At 40.1% G+C, this 25,638-nt stretch overlaps 1 protein-coding gene across 1 annotated transcript in view; it reads right to left on the bottom strand.

Moving 5' to 3' along the window:
- grin3a (glutamate receptor, ionotropic, N-methyl-D-aspartate 3A) overlaps window positions 1-25,351 on the bottom strand; it is a 43,952-nt gene extending 18,601 nt beyond the window's left edge. Inside the window, exons 1-3 of the mRNA XM_053340553.1 lie at window positions 24,590-25,351; window positions 13,881-14,626; window positions 714-1,383 (exon numbers count right to left, since the gene is read on the bottom strand). Of these exons, the coding sequence (XP_053196528.1) occupies window positions 714-1,383; window positions 13,881-14,626; window positions 24,590-25,351 (2,178 nt within the window). The remainder of the gene's footprint in view (window positions 1-713; window positions 1,384-13,880; window positions 14,627-24,589) is intronic.
- Window positions 25,352-25,638: the final 287 nt, after the last annotated feature.

Raw genomic sequence — 25,638 nt, 5'->3', positions numbered from 1 at the left:
TACATGTAGGCCTGTCCCACCAAGCTGAGTTGGGAAAACTCAATCAGCGTCAGGAACCTCACAAAAAAATCATAAAGGCAAGATGGGATAGAAAGAAACAAATTGTAACCACATAAGATGGAAATAAGTTGTTATTATTATTATTTTTTACCAATCTGTACTTCATATAAATACTATATTTAAATCAGTTAATGCAGGGTAGCAGAAATGCACTATTCTTACCCTAATTGTACAAACATGTATTTCATAACCCAACAATATACTCATATCAAAAGGTAAAGGTGTGGTTTGTGACACTGTTGTAGAGTCCAGAAAAAATTAAAACTCATAGCTAATAGGAGAAATAGACTCTGTAAATAAAGCAGAATATCTCTGTCTGTTGGGGCATATCAAGAAGAAGAGAGGACACAGTGATTACCACAACCGCTATGCCTATCCACTAGTGAGACTAGATGCAGTAATAGGGTCACCTCACAAAGCTGTACACTCACCAGTCTAAACCCATATGGGGAATTGCATTAGAATCCAATAACGCAGGGCTTGCAGTAAAGGAAAACTCTACTGACCACCAGCATACCAAACGGAGAGATTTGAGGTGAGGTCAATGACAGAGTGGAGAAGGATGAAGCAAAGAGTAACAGCAGTGAGAAATATAACAAGTGGAAAGAAAAAGAACATTAAAAAAAGAGAGCAATCACAAGAGCTGTACTGACCAGAATTCCCAAGCTGGTGGAGAAGAAAGGCGAGGTGAAATCAATGACTTGGCTTCTCGCTGAATTAATGCTAAAAGATGTCACTGCCAAATGGGCTGCGCCACTGAGCAGATCACCCACTAATCCTGTCCATCGACCATTCTTGAACCCTCCATACTTCCCGTCGCCAACAATATATAAGTCAAAAGTGAATCCCATGTCTTCTGCTAGCTTCTCCAGCAGGTCAATGCAGTAACCATAACAACATTTCTTCAGGTCTGTGGGAACAGATCCATTGGGTGCTCCAAGGTTTTGGAAAAGTCCCTGCAACACCGAAGATTCATTGGTGAGCGGGTCAAGGCATAACTGGCCTGCAGGACACATCCCATCCCCATCCACCTCACGTGTAAATACAAATGGGTGCTCCACCAGTGTCACCACCCGCACATGCAGCCGCGTGGATCTGCGCCAGTCACCTCCCACTCCTGAGCCCTGATGGCTTGGCCAGGCCCTCTGGTCCATCAGAACTTTCCCTCTGCGCCAGCGTCCCAGACGGGTCCAGGTTGGCTGGCCTAGGGGGTCCAGCTGGAGGGACCAGATGTAGTGGTGAGCTTCTGAGATGACATTCTGGCTATGACTGTCTCTGGATATATAACCACTCTGGCCCTCAAAGGATGTGTTGGATAGAAATCTGTAGGAAATGAAGGGAAAAGAGAAAAAAAAGAAAGGCGGGAGAAGGCAGGGGAGGAGAGTGGGGGAAGAAAGATGGGTGAGTAATGAGGACAGCAGAAGAGTTAGCAAAGAGTGTTGGAGTATAGTCTTTTTGTATATCAAGTGACAACACACAGAACAGTACATCTTGGGTGTTTTCTTCTATGCAGGTGTGTCCCAGGAATTAACTTGAGAAAACTGTGGGCAATAGTTTGACAGCTCCACAGATACAAACACAACAAAAATAAACCATTTAAACCAGGTAAATTTCCAAGTTGATGGATGTTGATTGACTTGTGTCATTAGTTGGTATAGTAAGGTACATTACATCTTGTATCCAGCCAAAACCCTATACAACAAAGATTACGACATAGTGCTTTCAGTACAAATCCAAATTCCATTCAGAACCCCTTCAAGAAGGTAGTCCTTGATGGACTGTAAGGTCAAGACATCACCATTGGTAAGACATGTCAGAGTACAAATCATCAAAGTCTGCCAGGACCAAGTGTGTAGACTGGATGGTGAGCACTGAATTCAGCCAGACTAGGTTGGGATGTTTCAGTACCATGGACAGAGCACCATGTCTCTGTTGCCCACTAGTGGCCACATGTAGTAATGCATGTGGATATTGATTATTATTATTATTATTATTATTATTATTATTATTATTATTAGCTTCATGTACACAAGCAAAGTTAAAGATGTCATCTGGAGTTTTCTTGTAAACAAAAAGTTTACATTCAGTCTCTTACTCACCAAAAGACATTGTGTATCATCAGTGTATTTCCTTCCCTACACTACACTTTTCATGTTGACCTTTTCAATATTTTGAAACCTGCAGTGTTAACATCCTCTTATTCCCTGTTATTGCTGGCACTTTTCTGCATTTCTCAGCATGTTACCTACACATAAAGATCAGTTGAATAGGAAGAATCCATTAGCAGTAATGTTTATTGTGTCACTCACATGCATGAGAATGTGCATCCTATGAAATAAACAAATCAGGGTTTACTCATAAAAAAAACGGCTTCATTGTGCTACTTATGGTGAAACACTCCACAGGATGAGCATAAAGTATCAAAAATATTATGTTGATATCTTCGCTCTTGTTTGTTAAACGGGTAGCAGACCAAAAATGTCCAGTTCTAGATGATTTATATGCAGGGTAGTAATGGTATAACTGTGGTTTGCCATAGCAAGCACACGGAAAACACTACTACACAGGTTTAGTACAATACCTGCATGATCAACAAAGACCTAGAGGATTGCTGATATCATCAAATAGAAGAAAGATCAGATGTCTTACTTTAGCATCTGAAAGTTAAACTTTCCAAGATTCTGTCTCAGCAACGCTCAGAAGTCTATCTAATGTTTGGCTTGAAAGTTGACTTTTGACTTTGGAAACTTTGGTCAGTTCCATTCAGTTATGATATATGACAATTGAGCAAACTCAATCTCCTGATGGGAATGGTGTGGTATGGTCGCAGGTGAGTAAGTGGACATTTAGTTGAGATAAACAACTTGCTTGATTTGGTTTAAAAACATACTTGTTTAGAGTTTGGGAATGATTTTGGTCTTCAACAAGATGCATTGTTTAGTAAAGATTCTTATATATAGTGATCATGAATTTGAAAAAGGAAAAGCTGGCTGTTGGCAGTATACAGGAAATGAAAAGCAGTCACAAAGCATCACGCTTTGTTGACCCATCGACCCACCAATGGAGCAGTTGCTAAACGCTATTCAATCAATGCCACCTACTGTACCTACTTCAAAGTGAAAGTCTTTTTTAACTTAATATTTGTCTTGTGCTCCTAAGCATATATCTGTAAGTATACTGACAGCAAAAACTTTTTGTTTTTCCTCTGTCTCTCAGCCTATTAAATATGACAGTGAGACTGCATTTAACGCAATTTGAACCATACAATCAAGTCACCGTGACTGCAAGATGCTCAGCTATGAAATACATTTTCTGCTGGCTTGCTTTTTTGTTCATTTCCCATCAAGAATAATATCACCTTTTCCAGACACTTGTTGGATTTCTGTAGTTGGGATTTATAGGCTTAAATGTACGATTATATTTTACTCTTGGATAGTTTATACAAAAATCCCAATTTAATGGTGTAACACCAGCACCGGAGAGGTGTATTATCTTGGTGGCCTCAGTGACTGTCTAGTGTGTGTGTGTGTGTGTGTGTGTGTGTGTGTGTGTGTGTGACAGCATAAGACAGACCATGGTCCAGTAATCACGCCATCTATCTCACTGAGCCATGCTACTGGCTGTCTGAGAGTGTCAGATACCAAAGTAGATGCACACACTCACAACCACACACAGAAAAAAAAAACACACACACACTTGTCCATTGGAATGGATAGGTTGTCAGGATAGATGTAAGAAAGAATGCAGGCATCCATTCTGTACAGGTAGATGCACACCTCTCTGATATGCCTTCAGGAGTAAATGAAGTAAACGATGTGACCTTTTCCAAAATATCTTTTCCATGTCACCTTGCTCGCTGGAAACTTTCCCCTTCTCACCACCTTGTCTCCTTTCCAACATCTTTAAGAGGCTTTAAAGCAACCTGACAGCAAAACTAGTCTGTCTGAAGGTCAGCGTCTTCACTGTTGCTTGTAGATGTTAAGCTACCTGGGGAGTGTGTCTTTTTCCTTGGTGTACACAATGACATACTCTCGGAGGTTCCTGACAGTGCAGAGGGTGTTGAGGGTTACAAGTGAAACGTGACATTTTAGTAAAAGGTCAAATTATATTGCTGGTTCATATGTTAAGTCAAAGCATCAATAACATTTTATTGTGTTGCATTGTTTAAATCTTAAGACACAGGCAGACATGCAGAGTTGTATAAGGGGTGTTGAGTTCCACAGCTTTGCCTGCAGCTGGAACTCTCTCTTCTTAGGGAGACGCTCTCTTGTTTCTCTTTTACTCAAAAGATGCTCCAGTGTTGCTTTCTCCCACAAGTATAACAAACATGACATGCTACGATGAGACATGCCTACAGAGTATCTAAGTCGCACAGAGAAGTGCTATGAGTGTACATGCGGATTTTCCTGTGTAACCTTTTTTTAGGGGATTTGACAGACCATTTTCTCTCATGCATCAGCACACAGAGAGCACACAGGCAGCCGTACACAAGAAACCCGGAGTGGACTGAGAGTGCTGCTTCTCCACTCACAAAATCTAAAGTCCAAGGATACGCACTACAACTGGGGTTGATCTTGATTGGATCCCCTCATTAACAGATTACCTAATTCCTCTAATCAGACCATATTTTGCAGTAGCTGGACTGAGACAACCACAGGACGACTCGCCTTGTGATGGCTTAGGGATGTTTTTGAATTCAGATGTGGTCTGGAGACTGAGGCATGGATTTGCATGTTTACCTTCACAGTCTGGAATAAGCAGCAGCGGCCATGGGGATGTCATTTCCTATCGTGTATGAATTATTATTTCACAATGTGTTACATAAAACTGAATTATGAAGGGTATTAATATAGCAGCTCAGGTGTGTATCATATAATGAAATCAAAACATCTGGTTCAGCTCAGGTTCATTGTACAAATTGTAATAGTTTTCCTGTGTAACAAAACAAAATTGCAAGCACTTATTTATCATTATCGATTAATTGGTTGATTATCTTCTCTATTAATCTGTTATTTGCTTATTATCCCATAGCACAAGGTGGCATGATTAAATGATTTTTTTGTCCAGAAAAATGTCCAAAACCTGTATATGTTAAACTTTCTATAATATACAAAAGCAAAATATCATATTTATAAACATGGAAATTTGATGTACTAACCAATTAATTGATTATCAAAGTAGTTGCCAATTAATTTTACTTTTGACTTTTCTCCTAACTAATCAATTCATTGTTGTAGCTGTAGGTACATTTTTGGTAAGTAATCATAAAAATTGAATTAAGTGTAACGTCAAATTTAAAAGAATGATCAAAGTCTGAACAACAAAAAGCTTTTGTCCCGCAAGCTGATGGCTAGAGCAAGGACAGGTTCATGTTGGACACCACAAATCATCTAAGGGTCGCTGATCATCAAAGAAGACATTGACTTCCTCCGCGTCTACTAAAGCACCTCCCACGCTCTACATGGTTTTACTTTTTAAGCAATGCAACATGATTCATAAGCAGAGGAGTCTTGATGGTATTTCAAGCTGAAGAGTGAAATCTAGGTGAATCACATCTGTTACTACACCAACACTAACTCAATGTCATGTCCACCCTTATTCATGCCTCATGAATCATCTAAAAGATCCAGAGCATAATATAGGCTATAATCGCAAAGTCGTGTTTATGTTACATCACCGGCCGTACGAGAGAGTGGACCGAGCAGAAAAGGCAATCTCAATGAAAAAGGGATGGTGATGCACGTACATTTGCTCATGATATTATTTCATCAACAATGTTAAAGATGTTAGTATCAAAGCATTTTGTCCTTAATAACAAAAGATACTGAACTAAGTTAACGCAGCTGCCTTTTCAGCGGCATAAAAGCATCTTCCATGAGCATTCCTCCCTGTTAAACCAATCCTCCCCTGCAGCAAACAGGAAAGTGTTTTACTTACATTGGTTCAGGGAGTACAACCCTCGGTGGGGACATTTATTATGTAGCATTTTCTATCTTTATAGCACAGCCGGCTGGCATGTTAAGGATACTGTACTTGGCTTTGGTGGGCATACATCACTTAAAAAAAATGGTATCTATCAGAAAGAATTGTCTCTGGTGGAGGAAAGAAATGAAATGTGTAAAGAAAAACCTGCTGGGATTTGTCCTGGCTGTATCTTATCTGTTAATCCAGGACTTTTGCCCCCTGCAGTTTATCTTTGTATCTGCATCCTCAGGGGTTATACGCAGCATTTATTTCAGTATTTATGTGAAAATCCTCTTTCTCTTGAATTCCACTCTCTGTCTTTTTTTCTTTTTCTGCACCCTACTCTTTGAATTCTCCAGTTTTGTTATCACATCTTCTGCCACCTACCCAGTAACTTTAGACTGGTGGGAAAACCTTCTCAATCCCTCTCACACTCTATAAACACTGATTCTTTGGAACATCATAATACTCTTCACACTTGTAATAAGAGGGACACCGACCATGAACCACAAATGGACGTATTTTCAATCCATGTTAAAAAACAAGTGCCACCACCATATATGTACCAGACACAGCCCCCCCCCCCCCCAAAAAAAAAAAGATGTGTTTAGTGTTTAGATAAGTTAACAAAGCATCAGACTTTAGCATTTAACAATGTTCTTACTTTAACACAAACCATAACCATTCCCAAACTTAACCAAGGCATTTTTGTGCAGACACCAACAGTGTTGTCACATCATAAACAATATTTATTTTTCAAAAGTGATTTATAAAAAAACATTATATCCTCCCATTGATACCTGCTGTCAGAGGGCTGTCAGATCAGAACATACCTATATGTGTCATTCTGGTGTGCAAGAACCAACAACATATTTTGACATTTCATTTAAATAGCTTGTTGACATATCAATTGACAGAAAGATGGTTTGGATGTTAAACCACAACCATCAATGTTATTACTGCCTTTGACATTATATAGAATGACTGCAATTTGGAAATGATTCAGACTTGCGTATATCAAAACTTTGGGTTTGAGGTGGAAATGTTTAGTATATGCAGTTATCCATTTAAGAATGAAAAAGATACACTAATGAATCCAATTAATCACTATGAAACAAAGGCACTATAGCAAATTACTGCTCACTAAACGGGTCAAACAGCAATTGTCCTATCATAGCTTTGTTATTGGAATAACATGCTCTGCAGTCTGCACAAAGCCTTTCATCTCATTAAAAGTCAAACAAACTATTTGAAAGTATGTGATCAGAATACCAGAATATATAACCTATCTATAAAATGAAGTTTTTCCATAATACACTGCACCACAGGAACAATGCGGTGTCTTTCGTCCCATGCATGTCTTCTACATGGGTCATCAACTCATGTGAAAGCTAGTTTTTTCTGCCTTGGACATGCAGCTTTACCTTGAGTCTTTTAGCATACTATACAATGAGCTATCTGGTGTGCAGGTGGTAATTTCGGGGAAATAGTGGCGCTCGAGGAAAGAATTCACATCAAAATGGGCTCGGCCTCTGGAGAACATGGATATCCGCACATCCTATTACAGTTTTATATTCATTGTGTAAAACAGATTTTGAGAATTTTTCCCTGATGGCTGCAAATTAGCAGTATAATTGTAATTTCTAGGAGACAGGGTTGAGATGAAAAGAGTTTTTCCACATAGGATTCCTGTCCAAGTGTGGTCTCTCACTGTGCTGCACTGCGTCCTGTCCACTCCAGTGTCCCTTTTTGGCTATTTCCACCCCGTAATGCTAAGTGATGTGCCTTGAAAGAATTTTCCCACTGGACAAACTCAATGAATGTCCAAACGCTCAGCTCTTAGAGTGCTCAGCAAATGGAACCCAGTGGTAAATAGAAAGAAAAGATCTGTGATGTGACCATAGGGATGAAGACTTTATCCATGGCACAGCTTGACCCCCCCTGATCCTTCTTGGATCAAAGCCTGAGAAAGCAAATGGAGAGAGATGGGAATGAAAGTAATAATGAATAAATCAACAGTAGAGCCAAGCAGACTAGCCAGCGGTAACTGATTAACTCTATTTGAAATAAAGAATTATTAATTATCTGATTTCTCATAATGGAATCAGTTCAATTTCTACATTATTAGATTATTTTTGTTTCATTTTTCTGTTATACATTATTTATGTCCGTATATTTAGCCTGTAACTATTCTAAACAGGCAGAATACGTTTGATCTTGGGACTTTTCTCAGTAGTAACACTTGGTGAGATTCCCTAAGAATAATTAATTACTGAAAAAGCTAAATCTACTTCCATAAAGACGCTTTTACACCCCAGTCAAACATTATGCCACAATGTGCTGATTGGCTCTCATCCTTGGAGCAATTCAGAGCTCTGTGCCTACTTGCATACATACTGCTCATCACACTTAGTCTACTGTGCATCATTACCACATGTTTCAATTATAAAAGGTAGAATATATTTAGAAATATTTTTAATAATATTAAGCAGCATTCAACATGTTTTCATAATGGCAGTTTACTACTACAAGCTACAAAACCTAAACCAATTAGACAACACAGGAAAACACATGTACAGTACTGTTGGGGAGTTCAACTTCTGCAGTGACCTCCTACACACTAAAAGCAGTTTATGTATAAGTTATGATTTGTCTCTTACTGTATGCACAACAACATCACCCAACACTAGAACAAGCAACACCAATTTTGTCAATCGAGCAAACGTACAATGTGTTAATTAGGGGGGTCCAACCTGGCATTTCACCTCATATCACTTTGTAATGTTTCTAATGTAATGTTTGTAACTCCACAGTCACAGCTCTGCCGTTACACAGCCACCATTCCTATGTAAGCCCTGTAGTTGACCACTTTTCTCTAGTTGTATCACATAGCCTGGAGGAGAACATCAAGGTAAATGTCTGGCCAAATGTTATTGTACGCAGGGTTTTGCTCCTCACTTTGCCACTATCTGTGTGCACTTGTGATTTGGATTCTCTTATCAAAACCTGCAGGGCCAGGATTTTCACTGTAATCTTGATTGCCTTTTACTTTTTTCTCCTCTTCCATTGTTTGAGAAAGGGATTCTTCCAATATGCGACAGACTGCATTCTTAAATATTTTTGTTCCTCTTTTACATATACAATTCCAGCTGTTTGGTGCAACAAAGTCTGCACTTTTCACATCCTGCTAACAACATCTGGCTCCTCCTCTCTTGCTCAGACACACTTGAAGTAGTTCAGCATCCAGTTGGTGGTTTCTACAATCATCACCTGCCATGACCCTCCACGCCAACACAGTTGTCTGATGACTAACACCTCTATATGTCATCAGCTACTTCCCCTTGTGACTGGTTGATTGCTTTGGCAGCAAATCTACTGCAACCGTAAGTCCATAATCACCACGCAATAAATTCCCTGAAGGGTTTCGATGTCCGTCTCGAGAACCACACCACACCGCCTCTCTGCTGCTCATCTGTCACATAGTTTCTGGCTTCAACACTATTATGGTGTCGACAGTTCCCTTTAGGCCAGCTCATCCACCAAGCACCTGATATAACTCCACCATGCAAACCAAAGGCGGTCCCATCCCTGCGAGAGAAATCTGTAAAATCACGTAAAATGGCTGCAAGTTTATCTTATAACCCCGGGGTTTCATTCACATGCTCATACCATATGTACAGCGAAAGGACACAGCTGCTATAAAGAATAATAATTACTATGAGTAATACAAGTATTAAAATGCTAAAGTTATAACAGCCTGGTATGTCGGTGGCTTGTGCAATATTTCCAGTATAAAAAATGTGAAATGTACACACTCAAGTGCACTTGTACACACTCAAGTGCACATGTGCTGTGTGGCACAAAGGATTCAGAAGACAATGTGCTACAAAAGGCAGAAGAGGATAAAGTACACAGATGAATATACATTGACTCAGAAGTCAAAAAGTTTGGGGACCACTGGTGTAAGACAAGGCCAACAAGTGTTGCACTCAAATGTTTGAGTGTTATACAACTATACAACTTGCTTTATAATGTAACACTGCTGCTTCTTTACAGAAAGTACATCTAGAGGAGGTCAAAGGGGGACAGATTAGGGAAAGATTACATATTTTCACTTCTGTAGTGGCTTCAAGTAGTGTTCATGTTGATCGGTATTTTTATGTCTACAAATATTGTGAGACTACTTTCATTTATTTTCCTACACTAAGTTTTTTTTAAAGCATTTTGAGTAAAGGCTAAACGTCACTAAGGAGAACAGAGGTATAAACTTATACTAGCTAACTTGTCTATCAGTGTTTGAAAAACATTGATTGAGTGTGACTCCATGTCAGCCTGTCTTACATCAGCTTAATCTCTGTGAGACTTTGTTAACATGGCCTGGGAAAGAGAAGTCTGAGTTCCAGGTTAGTTGATTGATGATTTTCTAATTGCCATATCTAATTAGTTCAGTGATTTCCTTTTGTTGGAGCTGCACTGTGCCACCCTGGCAATTTGCTGGTAACAGGTGGAGAGTTTTAAAGTCAATCTCACTCCAGTCGTGCACACTGCCTAAAGCCACATGTCCACCAGAGCACCTATGAAGTGAACACTAGTGCACTAGATAGAACATCACTGTGGAGTGCCAATGTAAAGTGCACCTACTCTTGCTGCTAACCTTTTTAGCTTGTTTGCTTTGTTTGGAGGCAAACATATTATATTTGTGTATATTTAGAGAACCAGTGACTCTTTAATATCAAGTCTTCTCTTTGCTGCTTTCGGTTTTCAGGATGAAATCCCTCTTTCTTTAACATAAAGTCTAACTAGTACTATGTTTCTGAGCCTTTTTTTAATGTATGTTAACATGCCTTTAATCCATTTTACAGCAGATATGACAAGTGCTGTGTCAAACGTCGGTTATCTGCATTTAATATATCCTCCACCTTGCACTACCCTTTTTAGAATTGTTGTAATTCGTTACATTATACAACTTTTTAAAATAAATCTGCATCTGTAATCATTCTAAAATATCATCATTTGTGTAGACTCGCATCCATCTCATTCACATCCCCAGATCCCAAACTGAACTCAAGTTTAATAAAAATAGTATTATTATAGAATACTATAAAACTTTGATGTAGCTAAGCACTTCACTTGGGTCTAAATGTCCAACAACCCTGAAGCAAAATAAGTGAAAATTGGTTTCAAAATATATGTAGTCTGACTTTGAGGAACTTTCCTGTGCACATAATCACATCCTTCCTCTCCAGAACTGGAGAACGGTCAACTTCAACCTTTCACCACACCCTCAGCTCATTTACATATCTCACTCTCCCTTGGGCTCTCTGCAGCCCCTGGGCCCTCTGTGGGGAATATTATGAATGATGAATAAAACAGTTGGTATTTTTTGAATACTATTATTTCATATTTTGTATACATTACATTTTGTGAATATTTAGCACTTTTCCCATACTGCTTGTTTATAAATGGCGTGTTTAGAAGAATGCAAAGTCATCAATTGGTTACCAGCACATGACAAATTATCTTAAGGTGAGGAGGAAAACGATGGAACAGCCAAAACTTGGACAACACAAGAAACACAAATTCTAAAAGCCTCACAGCTCATAGTATCCACAGGTGGTGTTGCCTTGAACATCCACAGGAATCATAGATTGTGATACAAGTGATAAAATAAATGATAAAGATTTAGAAAAGAAGAGGAAACCAATAACATTGTAAGACTATGCACTCAAATATATCTGATACTACAAAGAACTAAAGTTAATGGTAATAGATGATGATTGTGACCCGGATTCAATTTATTGCCAATCTTTATAATTTAGAGAGACATAAGGAAATTGGAAAAAGAACAATACGTCAACATCTATTAATCCTTGCAGCATGAATGAGATTGGGCAGTCCAAACAGTTCCCTGGCTTTACAAAAATTGAATTACAAAAAAAAGAAACATTTCTTTCTTATCTTCACAGGTTACATACAAACACACATCCTTTCCTCTTCCGCAGCTTCCTCAGCTGGTTATATCATATATTGCTATCTAATACCTACATATTTCCCTGAGCCAGGCATATGGCTGACTCTTCCAAATCCCCTGTGTGTGTAACAGCTTAGATTAGACCCAGTCTCCGACATGGGAAACTAAACCTCCTCAGGTAAATCCCCTGGCTTCATAGGGTCAACAACAGGGCTCTAATAAATTTGGTAAACGCTGCTGAGACGCCTGTTCTTTGTTCTGTGATATGTAAAACACTGACTGACTAATCAACAATTCATAAGCCTCTTAAAGCGAACCAAAGGAATGTAAACAAAATCAGAAATCTCCTCCAGCTCCCCCAAGTTCACCATGTTCAAATAAATCTCTTCCTGTGACGACCACTCTGCTGATTCAGGTGTTTTGAGGAGAATCTCAGTAGGAAAGGTCAAACTCTAATTGTAATGCAGTGGTGTGTGATCACACACTCTTCATCACTCATATCTCAGGAATATAGAGTGGCCCAGCTGCAGATTACAACGCTGCTGCTAAATTCCTCGCACGTCATCATTTTATCACAATGCCGCAGTTATGGAGTGTATACACTGCACCTATGCAGATGTGTATGAATTATGTGTATCTGTGGTGAATTCCAGTCTTTTCAGTTGTGGCTGTAAGAAAAAATATACGTGATGTGAGAAGTTTCTCCGATAACAAAAGGATTACATAATGGAGAAAGTGTAGAAACAGGAGGCGGAGTGACAGTGGAAAGTAAAGGTGTGAGGGATGGGAAGTAGGATGGGGGCTGTTAGGTGGAGATGATCCAAGTTCTTTTATGATCAGATTTGTTTTACTTATAAAGTTTATACAATGATAGTATGTGTTAGCACCATATCTGTGTGGCTGTAATGAATCTAACAGAAAAGCATCACCCAGTTCTGCAGGTCCACTCAGTCAGGCTTTACAGAACTCTTTTTTTCCCAGCTCACAATTTTACTGTTTTGGTTCAGTCCCATCAGCATCATTTTCAGCAGGCAGCAGTTTTTAAGTGAAAAACCTCTAAAAACCCAGTGTATGCTCCCTGGTCAGCACTGGATGGCAAACAAACAAAGACAGCAACCAGCTGGTGAACATAATTTAGCACTTAGATGCTAAGAAGCCAGACATTTCCATCAAGATTCAGTGGAAACCAAAAGAGAGCTAAGTAAGGAAATATGGGACCTACATTCCACATGGCTCCACAAACATATCTCCAAATGAATGATTATGTTGTTCCAAATTTGATGGATGCATAAATAAGAAACAGTTGCTAGTAAAAGTATAATATATGTCGGTTTTGGATTTGCTCTGCCCAAAAAATATCAGTTGCTTGTTTAGATAATAATTGTGTGATAATGGAGAGGAGACATTTTCAATTAATCTACACGTGCATTACCAAGACACAATAATGTAACACTGATAAACATCCAGTGTTCCAAAAGGTCACTGTGACTGAAACAAGTATTTTTCAAGAAAGTGCTAATAAATTCAAACTACCGAAGAAAACGTACCTGGAACACAGACACATTCATTCAAATTTCTAAAATACAACCATGTGATGTGTGATTTGTAGAAAGTGGGCAAAACACAGGTAAAAAACACTTTAAACTTAGCCATAATCTTCTCACCAGCTTTTACTATCATTGTATTCATCATCTAATCTTCACTGTAATGTGTTAGTTCTCTTAACAGTGCAAAAATGACCATGTTTCAATAATCCTGTTATAGTCTTGAAGCATCATCGTCACATTATTATGTGTTCTTGTGTTTGTGATTTGTGGTCATTGTATGACATTTTGTGAGAATGAGAGGGTGTAATAATCACTGAGGTATCCACATGATTTCTTACCTTGCCAAGTATTTCCCCGAGCTGCCATTGTTCTGCTGTATATCCATACAGTTGGTAGTCCCAGGTATGAGTGCCAGGGCGGGATTCTCTTGGGCTGCACTTCCCACTGCCCGAGCCACCAACTCTAATGAGTCATGGACGTAATGATCCAGAGAAGGAGATCCCATGACCCCGTGGGCCAGTAGCCCCATGGGCAACCCCTCTGTTCTCAGCTCGGCCACATTCTGGCTGTCCCCCAAGACCCAGTGAAATTCTGGGAGCATCATCCGAGTGGCCAGCGTCCAGAGACGACGCACCTCGCGGATCTCGCACCCAAATGTCACCACTCCAATTGTGGATGAAGGTTCTCTCAGGGCCTCCAATTGCCGCATGAGAGCTTGCTGTTGGTCTGTTTTAGAGGATGAAGCAGGTGAAGAGGCAGAAGATAAGGCAGAAGATGAAAAATAGGGTAAAGAAGGCGATGATGACAATGCCTCTGCTCCCGTCGCAACACCTGATGCCACTCCTGAGGATGATAATGAAGACGAAGACAGTGACGAGGCTGAGCCGGTATTTGTCAGGTTGACGAGAGTGCCCAGGTGGAAACGGGTGTTGTTCTTGATGAGGGAAAGAAAGTCACTAACGTCCCATTCCTGGCAGAGCAGAACACTAATGTCCCACCAGCCATTCATCATCAGCAGGGAGTAGAGGAGACGGGATGGTGGAGCCTCCACGCTCCGCATCGCCATTTGGAAGTGGAGAGGATTCTGAAAGGAAAATGTAAAGGTGGGAAATGTGTTGATGGGAGATAAAAGGGCAAGTGGTTGTGTTAGGTTTATACAGAGGAAGATAAAAAAGAAGGTAAAGGTGGAAGACAGAGACGGAAAAGGAAGAGAAGGTAAAAGGTGTATTTGAAGAGAAGGAGTGCACAAGGGGAGAGAGTGAGTAAGATTTAAGAGATTGAAAAAAAAATGAATGGAAGAGATATGAGGAAATAGCCAAGGGAATGGGATTGGAGAAGATGGGATAGAGAGGAGGGACAGTTAAATAGACAAAAGAAAATGGAGGTAATGACAACATAAGGGTGGTGATGGGGCGAAGAAAGGGTTGGTGGGGGTCAGTTTGATTTCAAAGAGGGCAGAAAGATCGGAGAAAAACATTGCAGGGTGGTTTTTCCAAACATGGGTGGGTTGGAACAAACAAGAGAAAAAGAAAGGATAACGGGGAAGATGGTGAAGGAGGTGGCGGGGTGCAACACACAGGAAGAGGAGAGAAGGTTAGAGAGCAACAGGAGTAGGTGAAATAGATGTGGCAGAGCGGAAGAGGAGAGAACAGAAGAAGGAAGGATGGAAAGAAGGACAGAAAGGTTATAACCTCAACAGTAGAATTACTTTCTATCTTAGAATTCAATTTGTTCCTTGAGAACAAACACAGTCTGCTGGATATAATGGATTTCAGCCTTCACTTACCTGCTCCTATGAATATCATTATTCACATCACAAGAAACACATGTATTTTTCATGTGTACTCTCTTTGTATCTTTTTAGCAATACCTAAATCCTTAAGAAACACAACTGGGGTCTCTTTCAATAGACTCTCTCACATATTTGATCCACTCCACATAATTTAATATACTGTACACCTGAGAATCAGTTGATTTATGAGCCCTGCAGATCTATGGGTACAGCACACCACTGCTGCGTGACTTCTGCCTGGACCATGAATTCTAAAACTATGTGGTCTCACTGTTCTCACTGTGAGAAAACCATCTGCGAAATGGCTAAAATGCTCAAGAAAGATAGTAAAGTGAGAGGCTTGATTATGAAAAATCAGAGCAACAGCTTCACCAAAAAATAAATATAGGACAGATATCATCCAAACAGAAAACGGGGAATTAATTCAGATAAAAAGACCAAAGTGGAGATTTTACATTGACACTTGCAAACATAACAACACAACTGACAATTTGTCAAGCTACACTGTATTGATTCATTTCCTCCCCTCCAGGCTACAGTTGGTTGAATTTCAATATGTCACATTTATAGAGTTTTTATATTTGCTTGAGATAGCTAATCCACAGTGAAGAATCCATAATCTTGATTTATTCTTTCAGCCACTTCTACGGTTCTAAACAGGGCTCAATATTAAAAGTCTCCTTGGTTTGGTGCATTGACGACTATATTGTCAGGAAATCAACTCAGGAGATAAATGATCAGCAACGGTTCATATTGTATACATGTGTAATGAATTGGAGTCGCTGTTCAATAGCGAACTCTCTAACCTCAAATTTTGGGCAACTTTTTGAAGACACAAAGAGAGAGAGAATTTTCCAACTCAAGTACTATGTGACTTAACACTGCTGTAATTACAATGTTGATGTTAACAGTGGATAAAATGTATAACATAAATACAATTGCTCCCAGCTATGAAACCACAGAGAATAATCACCAACCCAATGTATCTTTTTTAGCACCTTTCAGCTCATTGTTTTGATTTTATGGCTAACTTTACTCTCACTGCTCTCATCATGGTTTGCAGTGAAAAGCTCTGATGAACCCACTGACTGTATACTACCTTTACAACACCAAACAAAAGACAGGAATTAGTGATTCACTGGCAGTGTTTTCCTTATAATTGTATAGGGCTGACGGGCCAAGAGGCCAACAAGAACACCAACCAGGCCAAGAGATTTTATGGGCCAAAATAGTATTTAATAATAATAGCATTTGGGATATTCTATGCAGAATTGTTCTGAATCAGGAGTCCATGTCTGTGTTGTTATACCTGGGGAACTCTTGGTAGCGTAGTTCCTTTTTAAATAAGAGGGCAGTGCCTAATGGGGGTGAGTAGCAACAGGGTGGTTGAGCGGCAGAAAGGTGACGTTGAACGTGAGCAGAACAGAGGAAAAGGTTAGCAGGAAGTTGTCAATATGGCAGTAAATGTACAGTACAGGCTACAGTGTGTCAGTTAATAAATGCTGCAGCTTCTTGACACATAGAAAAGTTTCATCTGTGAAGGGGGTTAGCCACAAAGTTAACAACAGTTGGTTAGCCAGACCTAACCAGGCTCACTTAAAGGTAGACTGACCTCTAAGGTGAACCAGGTATTCTCACTTTAGTGTCAATTTAGCAGCTCCTAAACAGAGAAAGATGAGATGAGTTGATGAGTCTCTCCCCAAGACTCAATTCCTGATCCCTGTTGCTGCTGCCACCAATTTAAAGCAGTCAACTAAAGAGAAAGATTGACTGGAGAACAGAGTGGAGCTTTGAGGTGCTTAAGAGTTACATAGATCCTATAGGGGTTCATGGTGACTGGCTAAAACAGAAGTGCATAATAGACATGAACTATTATGTTCGTGGTACTTTATTAAGGGATAATATACTGATATATATATCGTGTTACAGCTTGTGTCTTTTTATCCCAAGTGGCCCAAAAACCTTTATTTGTGACATACATAAATACATGTGAATAAATGTTGTCTCCTATTGGTTAAATATCTAAATCATGTGTCAAGCACTATAGTCACACTGAAATAACAACATACTGTAATGAGCTGCTAAGGAATTAATCATTAGTGATTAACATTCAGATTATTTTCCTTATTAATAATTTTTTTATATATGTGAAACGATATTGTAAAATGCCTCTTATAACTTCTTAGAGACCATGGTGGCAACTTTAAATGTCAGTAAAATCCCAAATATGTTCTGTTTACTCTCATGTAAACAAATATGTACACAAAAAAGTATCCTTTCCTCATTTTAAAAGTGGTATCCAGCTAATATTTGGCACAATTATTCCTTTAACAAAGTAGTTGCATTTCATTTTTTGGTCTAATTAGGTAGGTGTAGGTGTTGCAGCTCTACGGACACAACCCGTTTTCTGCAAGTTTGGAAATGAATCTTAAAACATATAGTATTATAGAGAGTGGTTGATAGTTGTGTATAATGTGGCTGATTGTTTGATACTTGGCTATAAAAGGCAACTGATTCCCCAGAGACCCTATGATCAGATCAGTGCATACCCAACTCTACACAAACTGTACAGTGCATTGCCCCAGCAGGATTAAAGTAAGATAGAAGATCAGAGCAGATGGGTTTCAAAGTTGACGCAGTCATCCCTCTAATACCTTCGATAAAATTAAATAGGCCAGATCAGGCTGCATGAGCTGCCAGATCTGCGTCAGTGTACCTTGGCAAACTGTACCCAACCCACAACATACCAGTCACACAGGCAATCAATCTGTCATGCACTTGCTCGCTTGCTTGCATGCACTCACACACACACTCCCAACTACGCGCTTAAAAGGCTGTGAGCAACTGTTTAATGACTTTACAACTTTTACACAAGGTTTGCACTAAAAGTCCATTAGAGCCATCTATTGGTTAATTTCATTTATCTCATTAATCACACTACGTGGTAGGCATGCAAATTAGATAACCATTATTCATCTGTGTGTTGCTTATGCAGAGATGGATTATTGCTCCTACAAAAGCACCAACAAAAGCAATACAGTGTGTTTTATATCAGATTTAGAAGTCCTGCTTCAGGGAAAGAAATGGTAATACAGTCCATAGGGCATCAGACTCTCACCTCCTCGCACCCCTTTGGAGGATTGGAGGATTTATTCTCAGCTGCACTCACTCTGTTCTGTGATTGCCATAAATCTGTTACCCTCTCTTTTGTTCCTCATGTAAATAAAGAGTAAAAAAAAAAATGCTAGGAAGTGCCGTCGCCTGCTCTCTTACATAAATACAGACATCTGGAGCTTTCGATGCACCGGGAAAACCCAGCTCTGTTGTCACCGTGCTCTCTTTCATCACTTTCCACAGCCAAAATACATTCACTCTGAGTTTTTATGCAGAGAAAATTGCAGCCCTTGCTGTATGGCAAAACTGCTGGGACTGGCAGAATCATGAGCCAGTGGACAAATCAAATAAACTGGTAATGACTTGGTTATTGATCTGCACTTGATTAGATGATTCATTGTGGGAAGTGTGAAAACTGATTAAAAAAATGTTGCTTTTTTCTTTTTTTTTTTTTTTTAAAACAAGATTACAAAAGTTTTCTTTAGTACACATACAGACAACAAAAACAAACCAATGTCCATATAGACCTCTCCATAGCTTTTGGCCTTTTATCCTACTGGCCTCCTTATGTCAGTGCGTTATTTATGAAGGGTCGATAAACTCCAAGACCCCCCCCCCCCCCCCCCCCCCCACCACACACACACACACTCAGCAAAGCCCTATCATTCATCTATTATCCCTGCATAGGTGCTGAGGACATAATTACTTCAATATCCTAATCAGCATAATCTACTAATTAATTTACTGTTATGTGATTTAAATAAAATTCAGGGTTGCTATGTGACAAAATGATCATGAAAAGGCACTTAAATGATTACTGGAGTGAAGTGTTTGGTTATGTTGGTTGGTTACTGTAAGTTGCTGCTTGCCTGTCAAGACTTCTTACAGTGTGTCAATCATGATTATCAGTTCATTTTAAACATGCAATCATCAGTGCTGCTGTTATAATAATCTTGGGTTTGTGTTGAGTTATCAATAATTGAGCGCTCTGTCATGTCATAACACATTGACAACTCTGCTTAGTGGCGTTCAGTAAGACCCGAAGGCAAGGTAGCATTTCTAACTGCTGACAAAGTATTTATTTTTTTCAGCTACACCTGTGTAAACTCATGCAGCACCACTAATACAACACCACTAACTACACATATACAGGTGGCAGGTGTAACTTTGTGTATAGCCCTGCCTCTATCTATAATTAACATTGGTGATGTAAAGCTACACATTTAAATTCAAAGAGGAAACTGTATTTACATAATGGATTGGATGGATTGGATTAGGTATCAATAGATATTTGCATACTGTATATGCTTCAAACTGACAGTGAATATGCTGTGCCTTCATTTTACACAAGCTTTAGTATTGTGGGTCAGCATGGGATTTATTTTCACTCCAAAACTTGAACCTCATGGTGATTAAACACTAGTCTTTCCCAAGGAGTTTCCTTTTTCTGGGGGTTTCTCATCCCCTGGTCTCTTAGATGTATAATCTAAATTCTCAACCTTGCCACTTCCAAATTTCATCACCACCGACTCCAAAACCCACATAGTCCCTCTACTCTGATGCCACTTTATCCATGGCTCCATATTCTCATGCAACCTCATCATTTTGACATGTACATAACAAAATGCGAGGGTCGCTCTGCTGATTCATTATGTTATGTAATTCTTAACAGTGAACTCTGTTTAACCTTAACTCTAAACTTTGGTAACCTAAAGCTAATGTAAGCAAGGTCACCAAATAAACACTAATGAGATCCTGATGTAAGACATTCTAAACCTTTCCACATTTTAAAAACTCTGTTTCTGAGAAATTGCTGTCAGCCTTCATTTGGGATTTTCTAGCGACACTAGATTGAGTCAGAGGGGAGTAAAGCTATTTTCTCTAAAAGTCACACACGAGCACCCCACAATCTGTTTGCCCGTTTATTTCCTAGTCAATTTTTTCTGCCTGTTCAGCCTTCATCTAGCCATCGTCTCATCCATCTATCAACGAATCCATCTTCATCTGATGGTCTACGCGCTCCATCTATACCTGTTATTTCACTTTTAAGAGGCTGTTTGGACTTTACACACCTGCTGACTACTTACAGTTAAATGCTTTCTTGTGCATAGAGCAGGAAATTAGATATTACCTGGGAAACACATACACACACACACACACACACACGCACACGCACACAGGCAGAGTTGTGTTTCCATCACTTTAGAGGACATAATATTGATTTACATTTATTTCCTGGAGACTTATCTGAACATTAACCGTCATTAACACATGCCTAACCCTAACCCTAACCCTAACCCTGAGCTTAACATACTCCTAAACCTAACATAATTTTAAATCAAGTAATTAGCATTAACGATTTACATTAAAGGGACTTGTTTTCGTCCCCTTAAAGGAGGTGAGTCCTCTCAATGTGACTGTGTAAAACGATTTACGTCCCCAAAACATGAAGATACCTGGATACCACACACACATACACACACACACTACTATAGCTCAGTAGGTGGCAAGTATCCCAGAACCCTTCAGTCTAACTAATGGTTTTTGTGTGTGTGTGTGTGTGTGTGTGTGTGTGTGTGTGTGTGTGTGTGTGTGTGTGTGTGTGTGTGTGTGTGTGTGTGTGTGTGTGTGTGTGTGTGTGTGTGTGTGTGTGTGTGTGTCTGTGTGTGTCTGTGTGTGTCTGTGTGTGTGTGCTTTCCCCTCTCAGGAAAGTTGTGTGTGGAATGTCAAACATACACACCCACACAGTTAGTCTGCACACATTGATATGCAATAACTGCCTTGTTAGTGTCACCCAATTAAAGAGGTTTACAGTGTATAGTTACATTACATCATGTTGTGTAAGTGTCTGTGAGGGTGTGTCTACTGGTGGTTGTAAGAAGTGTTTACCTACATACACACATACACACACATGTTGCTAAGGTTACTTATGAAATGCAAAAGGTTACAGATTACAAGTTATAGGTAAATATTTTAATTACCTCAGTTATGTCATGTTGTTATATTTGATTAGTTTTTGATTACTTTTCTAACATGTTATAAAACTGAAAAGCCTTAAAAATACATTTAAAGCAGGAAGTGCAAACCTCATTGTTAACTTCATTTTCAGCACTGAATGGTGTTCTTGTCTGTCTTGTCTTATATCATGTTCGCACGCCTCGACATAGTCAGCTAGTCGCAGGTATGACAGACTCAGGTTGTTTAGAGCAATGCACAAACAAACGAGGGGCGGTGCAAATTTAAACAAAAGAGCCAATCAAAAACAATGCAACAACAAAGCAACAGAATGAATGTTATAATCTACATTGAAGCTTTTTACTGAAGAGAATATGTTCAAATGTCACCACTTTTGTAATCACCAAGATGTTGAGTAGTAACTGTTATTTAATTACATATTTATCCAGTAGCTGTAATGGATTGCAATTAAAATGTGACTAGTTACTCCCTAACACTGAGACACACACACACACACACACACACACACACACACACACACACACACACACACACACACACACACACACACACACACACCAAATTGTCTGTTACAGTGATTAATTAAGAATGTTTCCCCTTTTGTCAGATTTTCTGTCACAGTCATATTCTAGCTGTAAATAATACTGATAATCTTCTTTTGGTGCATTTGGCACAAGAGTAGCTTTTCAGCTCATGAAATTGACCAGGCTCATCTCATCTTTTGATAGCAGTCAAAGTTGGTTTTCATTAAGCACGAAGAGGAGATTTCCCAACTCTAACTAAAACACCAAAACAGTTGTAGTTGCTTAATCTTAACCATAAATCCATAAGAGAGATAGATTTTTTAAAAAGCTACATGCTACAAATTTGACAACAATCTATTTAGTTGTTTAGGTGTTATATATGGAGTCATGATGCCTACAAACACATCACACCTCCATATTAAAGCCACATTTAAAAAAAAATTGCAATCAGTCAATCTGAGACTTGCTAATATTAGATGAGAAGTGACAAATTAAGTAATTTTGTTTTTTGTGCTTTTTGTCACATTTCAATTTGTGGAAGAAGTGTAAGTCATTTTTTACAGAATGAATGATACATCTTGATTTAAACACATCATGATAGTAAATGGATACTGGCCTATAGTTTATGAAAAATATGATAATGCCACTGCAGAATTTAATATACTCAATGATGAAATCTCTATAATGATGTTTTCCTGTCAGTAGGGTTTATTGTTTATGAAAAGGAACAGTTCACATAATCTAACCAAAGCTGTAGTGAAGAAATTTAGAGAACAGGTGAGGAAGAACAAGTTAGAACTAAAACCAAGAGAAACACCAGATATTGCTCATTGTGGTCATTGAAGTAGAGTAAGAAGTTCAATGTGCATTCAACCTTTGAATATGCTAAATGCCAAATGTGTTATCCAACTTGTCTTTCTTATGGGTGGCTCCACATAAATGCTCTTTTTCTTGTACAAGCATAATAGAAGGCTATGATCAAGTCAGAGATTTGACTTTAGATTGATTGGTGCTGCGCCTTCAAATCTAAAGCCAAGAAATCTTTGCTAAATTACATTTGGACAGGAAATGTTTCGACCTTTAGTTAGTAATATATTGAAGCAGATGAATCTGATTTAATACATGTAGGGCAGCAACTCATGGTTGTTTTCATTATCAATCCACCTGCTGATGGTTTATTTGATTAATAACAGTCTATGAAATGCCAGAAAGCGTGAATAAATGCCCATGGCAACTTCCTAGAGACCAAGATGACATTTTCAAATGTCTTATTTTACACGACCAACAGTATAAACCCAGAGGTAATGATACATGACCAACAAAAAACAGCCAGTTCTTAAATTAGAGAGGTTGAAACTAGAGAAAATGTAAAGTTTGTTTTAGATTCACTACCTTTTGATTGATAAAATAGCTGCTGATTATTTTTCTGCTGGCCAACTAATCAATGAATCGACTGTAGTTTCAGGCCTAAACACGTGTATGTGTGACAACTTTTAATGGAGCGAGAGGATTTTTATTTTCTTTGTTGACAGGAAAGGAGGAGAGATCAATATTGTAGATGTCAGCACAACCTTGGGTTAGCCTAAATGAGTACTATTTTGTGTGTGTGTGTGTATGTGTGTGTGTGTGTGTGTGTGTGTGTTCATCTCAGTTTTCCACATAGTGAAATGTCAAAAATGAAATACAATTCCAAATGGAGTTGTTATTCTTGAGATTGCACCACAGTGACTCCAGTAAAGAGTTATATACTCCACATTGACTGCATTGTACTGTTGTGCACTCTTTCCATACTGCTGAACTTCTGACGTACACCCAGTGGGGATGGTGAATACCAACAAAGCATTTGTCTCAGGGCATATGCTGCTGCTGGGTGCATACTGCCTTCAATCAAACGTTTTATTTGTAACCTTGTGTGTAAAAAGGCGTGAGGATACACTCTCATCCTCATCTGCCTGGAGACACCCTGCGTGTGCTGCAGACATCAGCACCATGGACAGAGTCAGCACCATGGACAGAGTCAGCACCATGGACAGAGTCAGCTTGTGCTCTCTCCATGGTCCTTAAGTTTGTGTCAGTTTGAAGCAACTGCCGCAATTTCTTACTTTCTAATGTCATGCTTTATGTGGCCATCGGCTTGTGTCACGAATTGTTTCTCTACTCGAGCTTCATTTTGGGATAATTAAACAATGCCGAGCTGAAAAGAAGAGATGGTCATGCATTCGAAAGGTTTGAGGCCAGACAAGCGGGACAAAATTGCTGATTTCCTAATACACAGAAGGATGAGGAAATGAGGACACACACCAACAGCAAGTGTCCCTTTCCTCCAGCCTCTGTGTAATATTTGGGCCGCTGATAACACTTAGTGAATTGGGCTTTGGAAATCCACATGAACGCGCTTTTCTCACGTCTTAACGAACTGAGCTGAATGTGTGTTGTGTAAATGTAATAGGCTTGTGTTTATAGATAGCTGTTGACCTTTTAATGATCATTTGCAACAGCGTGTGTGTCTTCGCAGTTACACCCGTACACACACACACACACACACACACACACACACACACACACACACACACTGCCCACTGGAGCGCAGAAATCAACAGTTAACAGTTTAGATGTAACTCAGACATAACTTTTTTATTACCTCGCTGTGGCGCTTGAACTCCCTCTGCACAACGCTGACGACTGGCACATGAAGCGCAAGGGAGAGGAACTCCAACTTGACAAACTCATCCCTGTTCCGTGGAAAGGAGATCATGGCGGAAACCCCCTGCACGACCACAGTGTGACACACGCTCTCCACGAAGGACAGTGGGTCCTCGGTCTCGGGGCTGCCCGCAGAAGCGAAGGAGAAGGCGGGCAGCTCACCGAGTCCGGACCCAACGGCCATGACGATCTCCAGGGATAAATTGTAGGGCAGCAATCCGGCCCGGTTCATAGCCTCGACCGCAAGCAGGATCGAGTCTCGGGGTGCCAACACGCGGTTCTCCCTCGAGGTGTTCTCCTCCCGCTGCCGTGCCTGGCTTTTACTCCTGCTCGCGCCCCGCTGGCTATTGGCAGTGCCTCTAGTCCTGAGGCTTGCATACCCAGGCGCACTGGCACTTGTTTTAACCTGCTTTTCCAACTCCAGACGTCTCTCCCCGCTCTCTGTCAGACCGTCCTCTGGGTCCCAGTCCCCAGAACCGCTACCGGCAGTGGCGGAAAGCAGACGAGGCTGAACATGCAGAGCCCCGACCCGAACCGTGTGGCCAATCCGTTTCAGCACCTGGCACGGCTGCGGGTGCGAGTGAGCGCACGGTAGTAGGACAACGAGAGCGCACAGTAGTAAACATAATGGTGGCGAGACCCCGGTGCCTGCTCGAGCTGACGGGCCATTCATCATCATCATCACCACTATCTTCATCATCTCCACTCCACAGAACGGCCGAACACCGGGGGCCGCTGCGTTGGTCCCCCTTCTGGCCCCCCGAGTGTGGCCCTGGTGCGCCGCTCAAACCAGCTGCAGGCCCCGATCCAGCTCCAGCTCCAGGTCCAGCTCCAGCTCCAGCTCCGGCCGCGGCTCCAGCTCGCGGCAAAGTTGTGTGTTTCTCCACGGACACAGACAACAGGCTGCTGAGGTGCGCGATTAGGCACGAGCCACGCACAAGGAAAAAATGACCCCCAAAAGTGCTGTTTTTCATCTCAAAAGATTTT

The sequence above is a fragment of the Scomber japonicus genome, chromosome 19 (assembly GCF_027409825.1).
Source record: "Scomber japonicus isolate fScoJap1 chromosome 19, fScoJap1.pri, whole genome shotgun sequence".
Classification (NCBI taxonomy): domain Eukaryota; kingdom Metazoa; phylum Chordata; class Actinopteri; order Scombriformes; family Scombridae; genus Scomber; species Scomber japonicus.
Note: the sequence above shows the minus strand (reverse complement) of the source record. Positions and strands in the feature narration are given on the sequence as shown.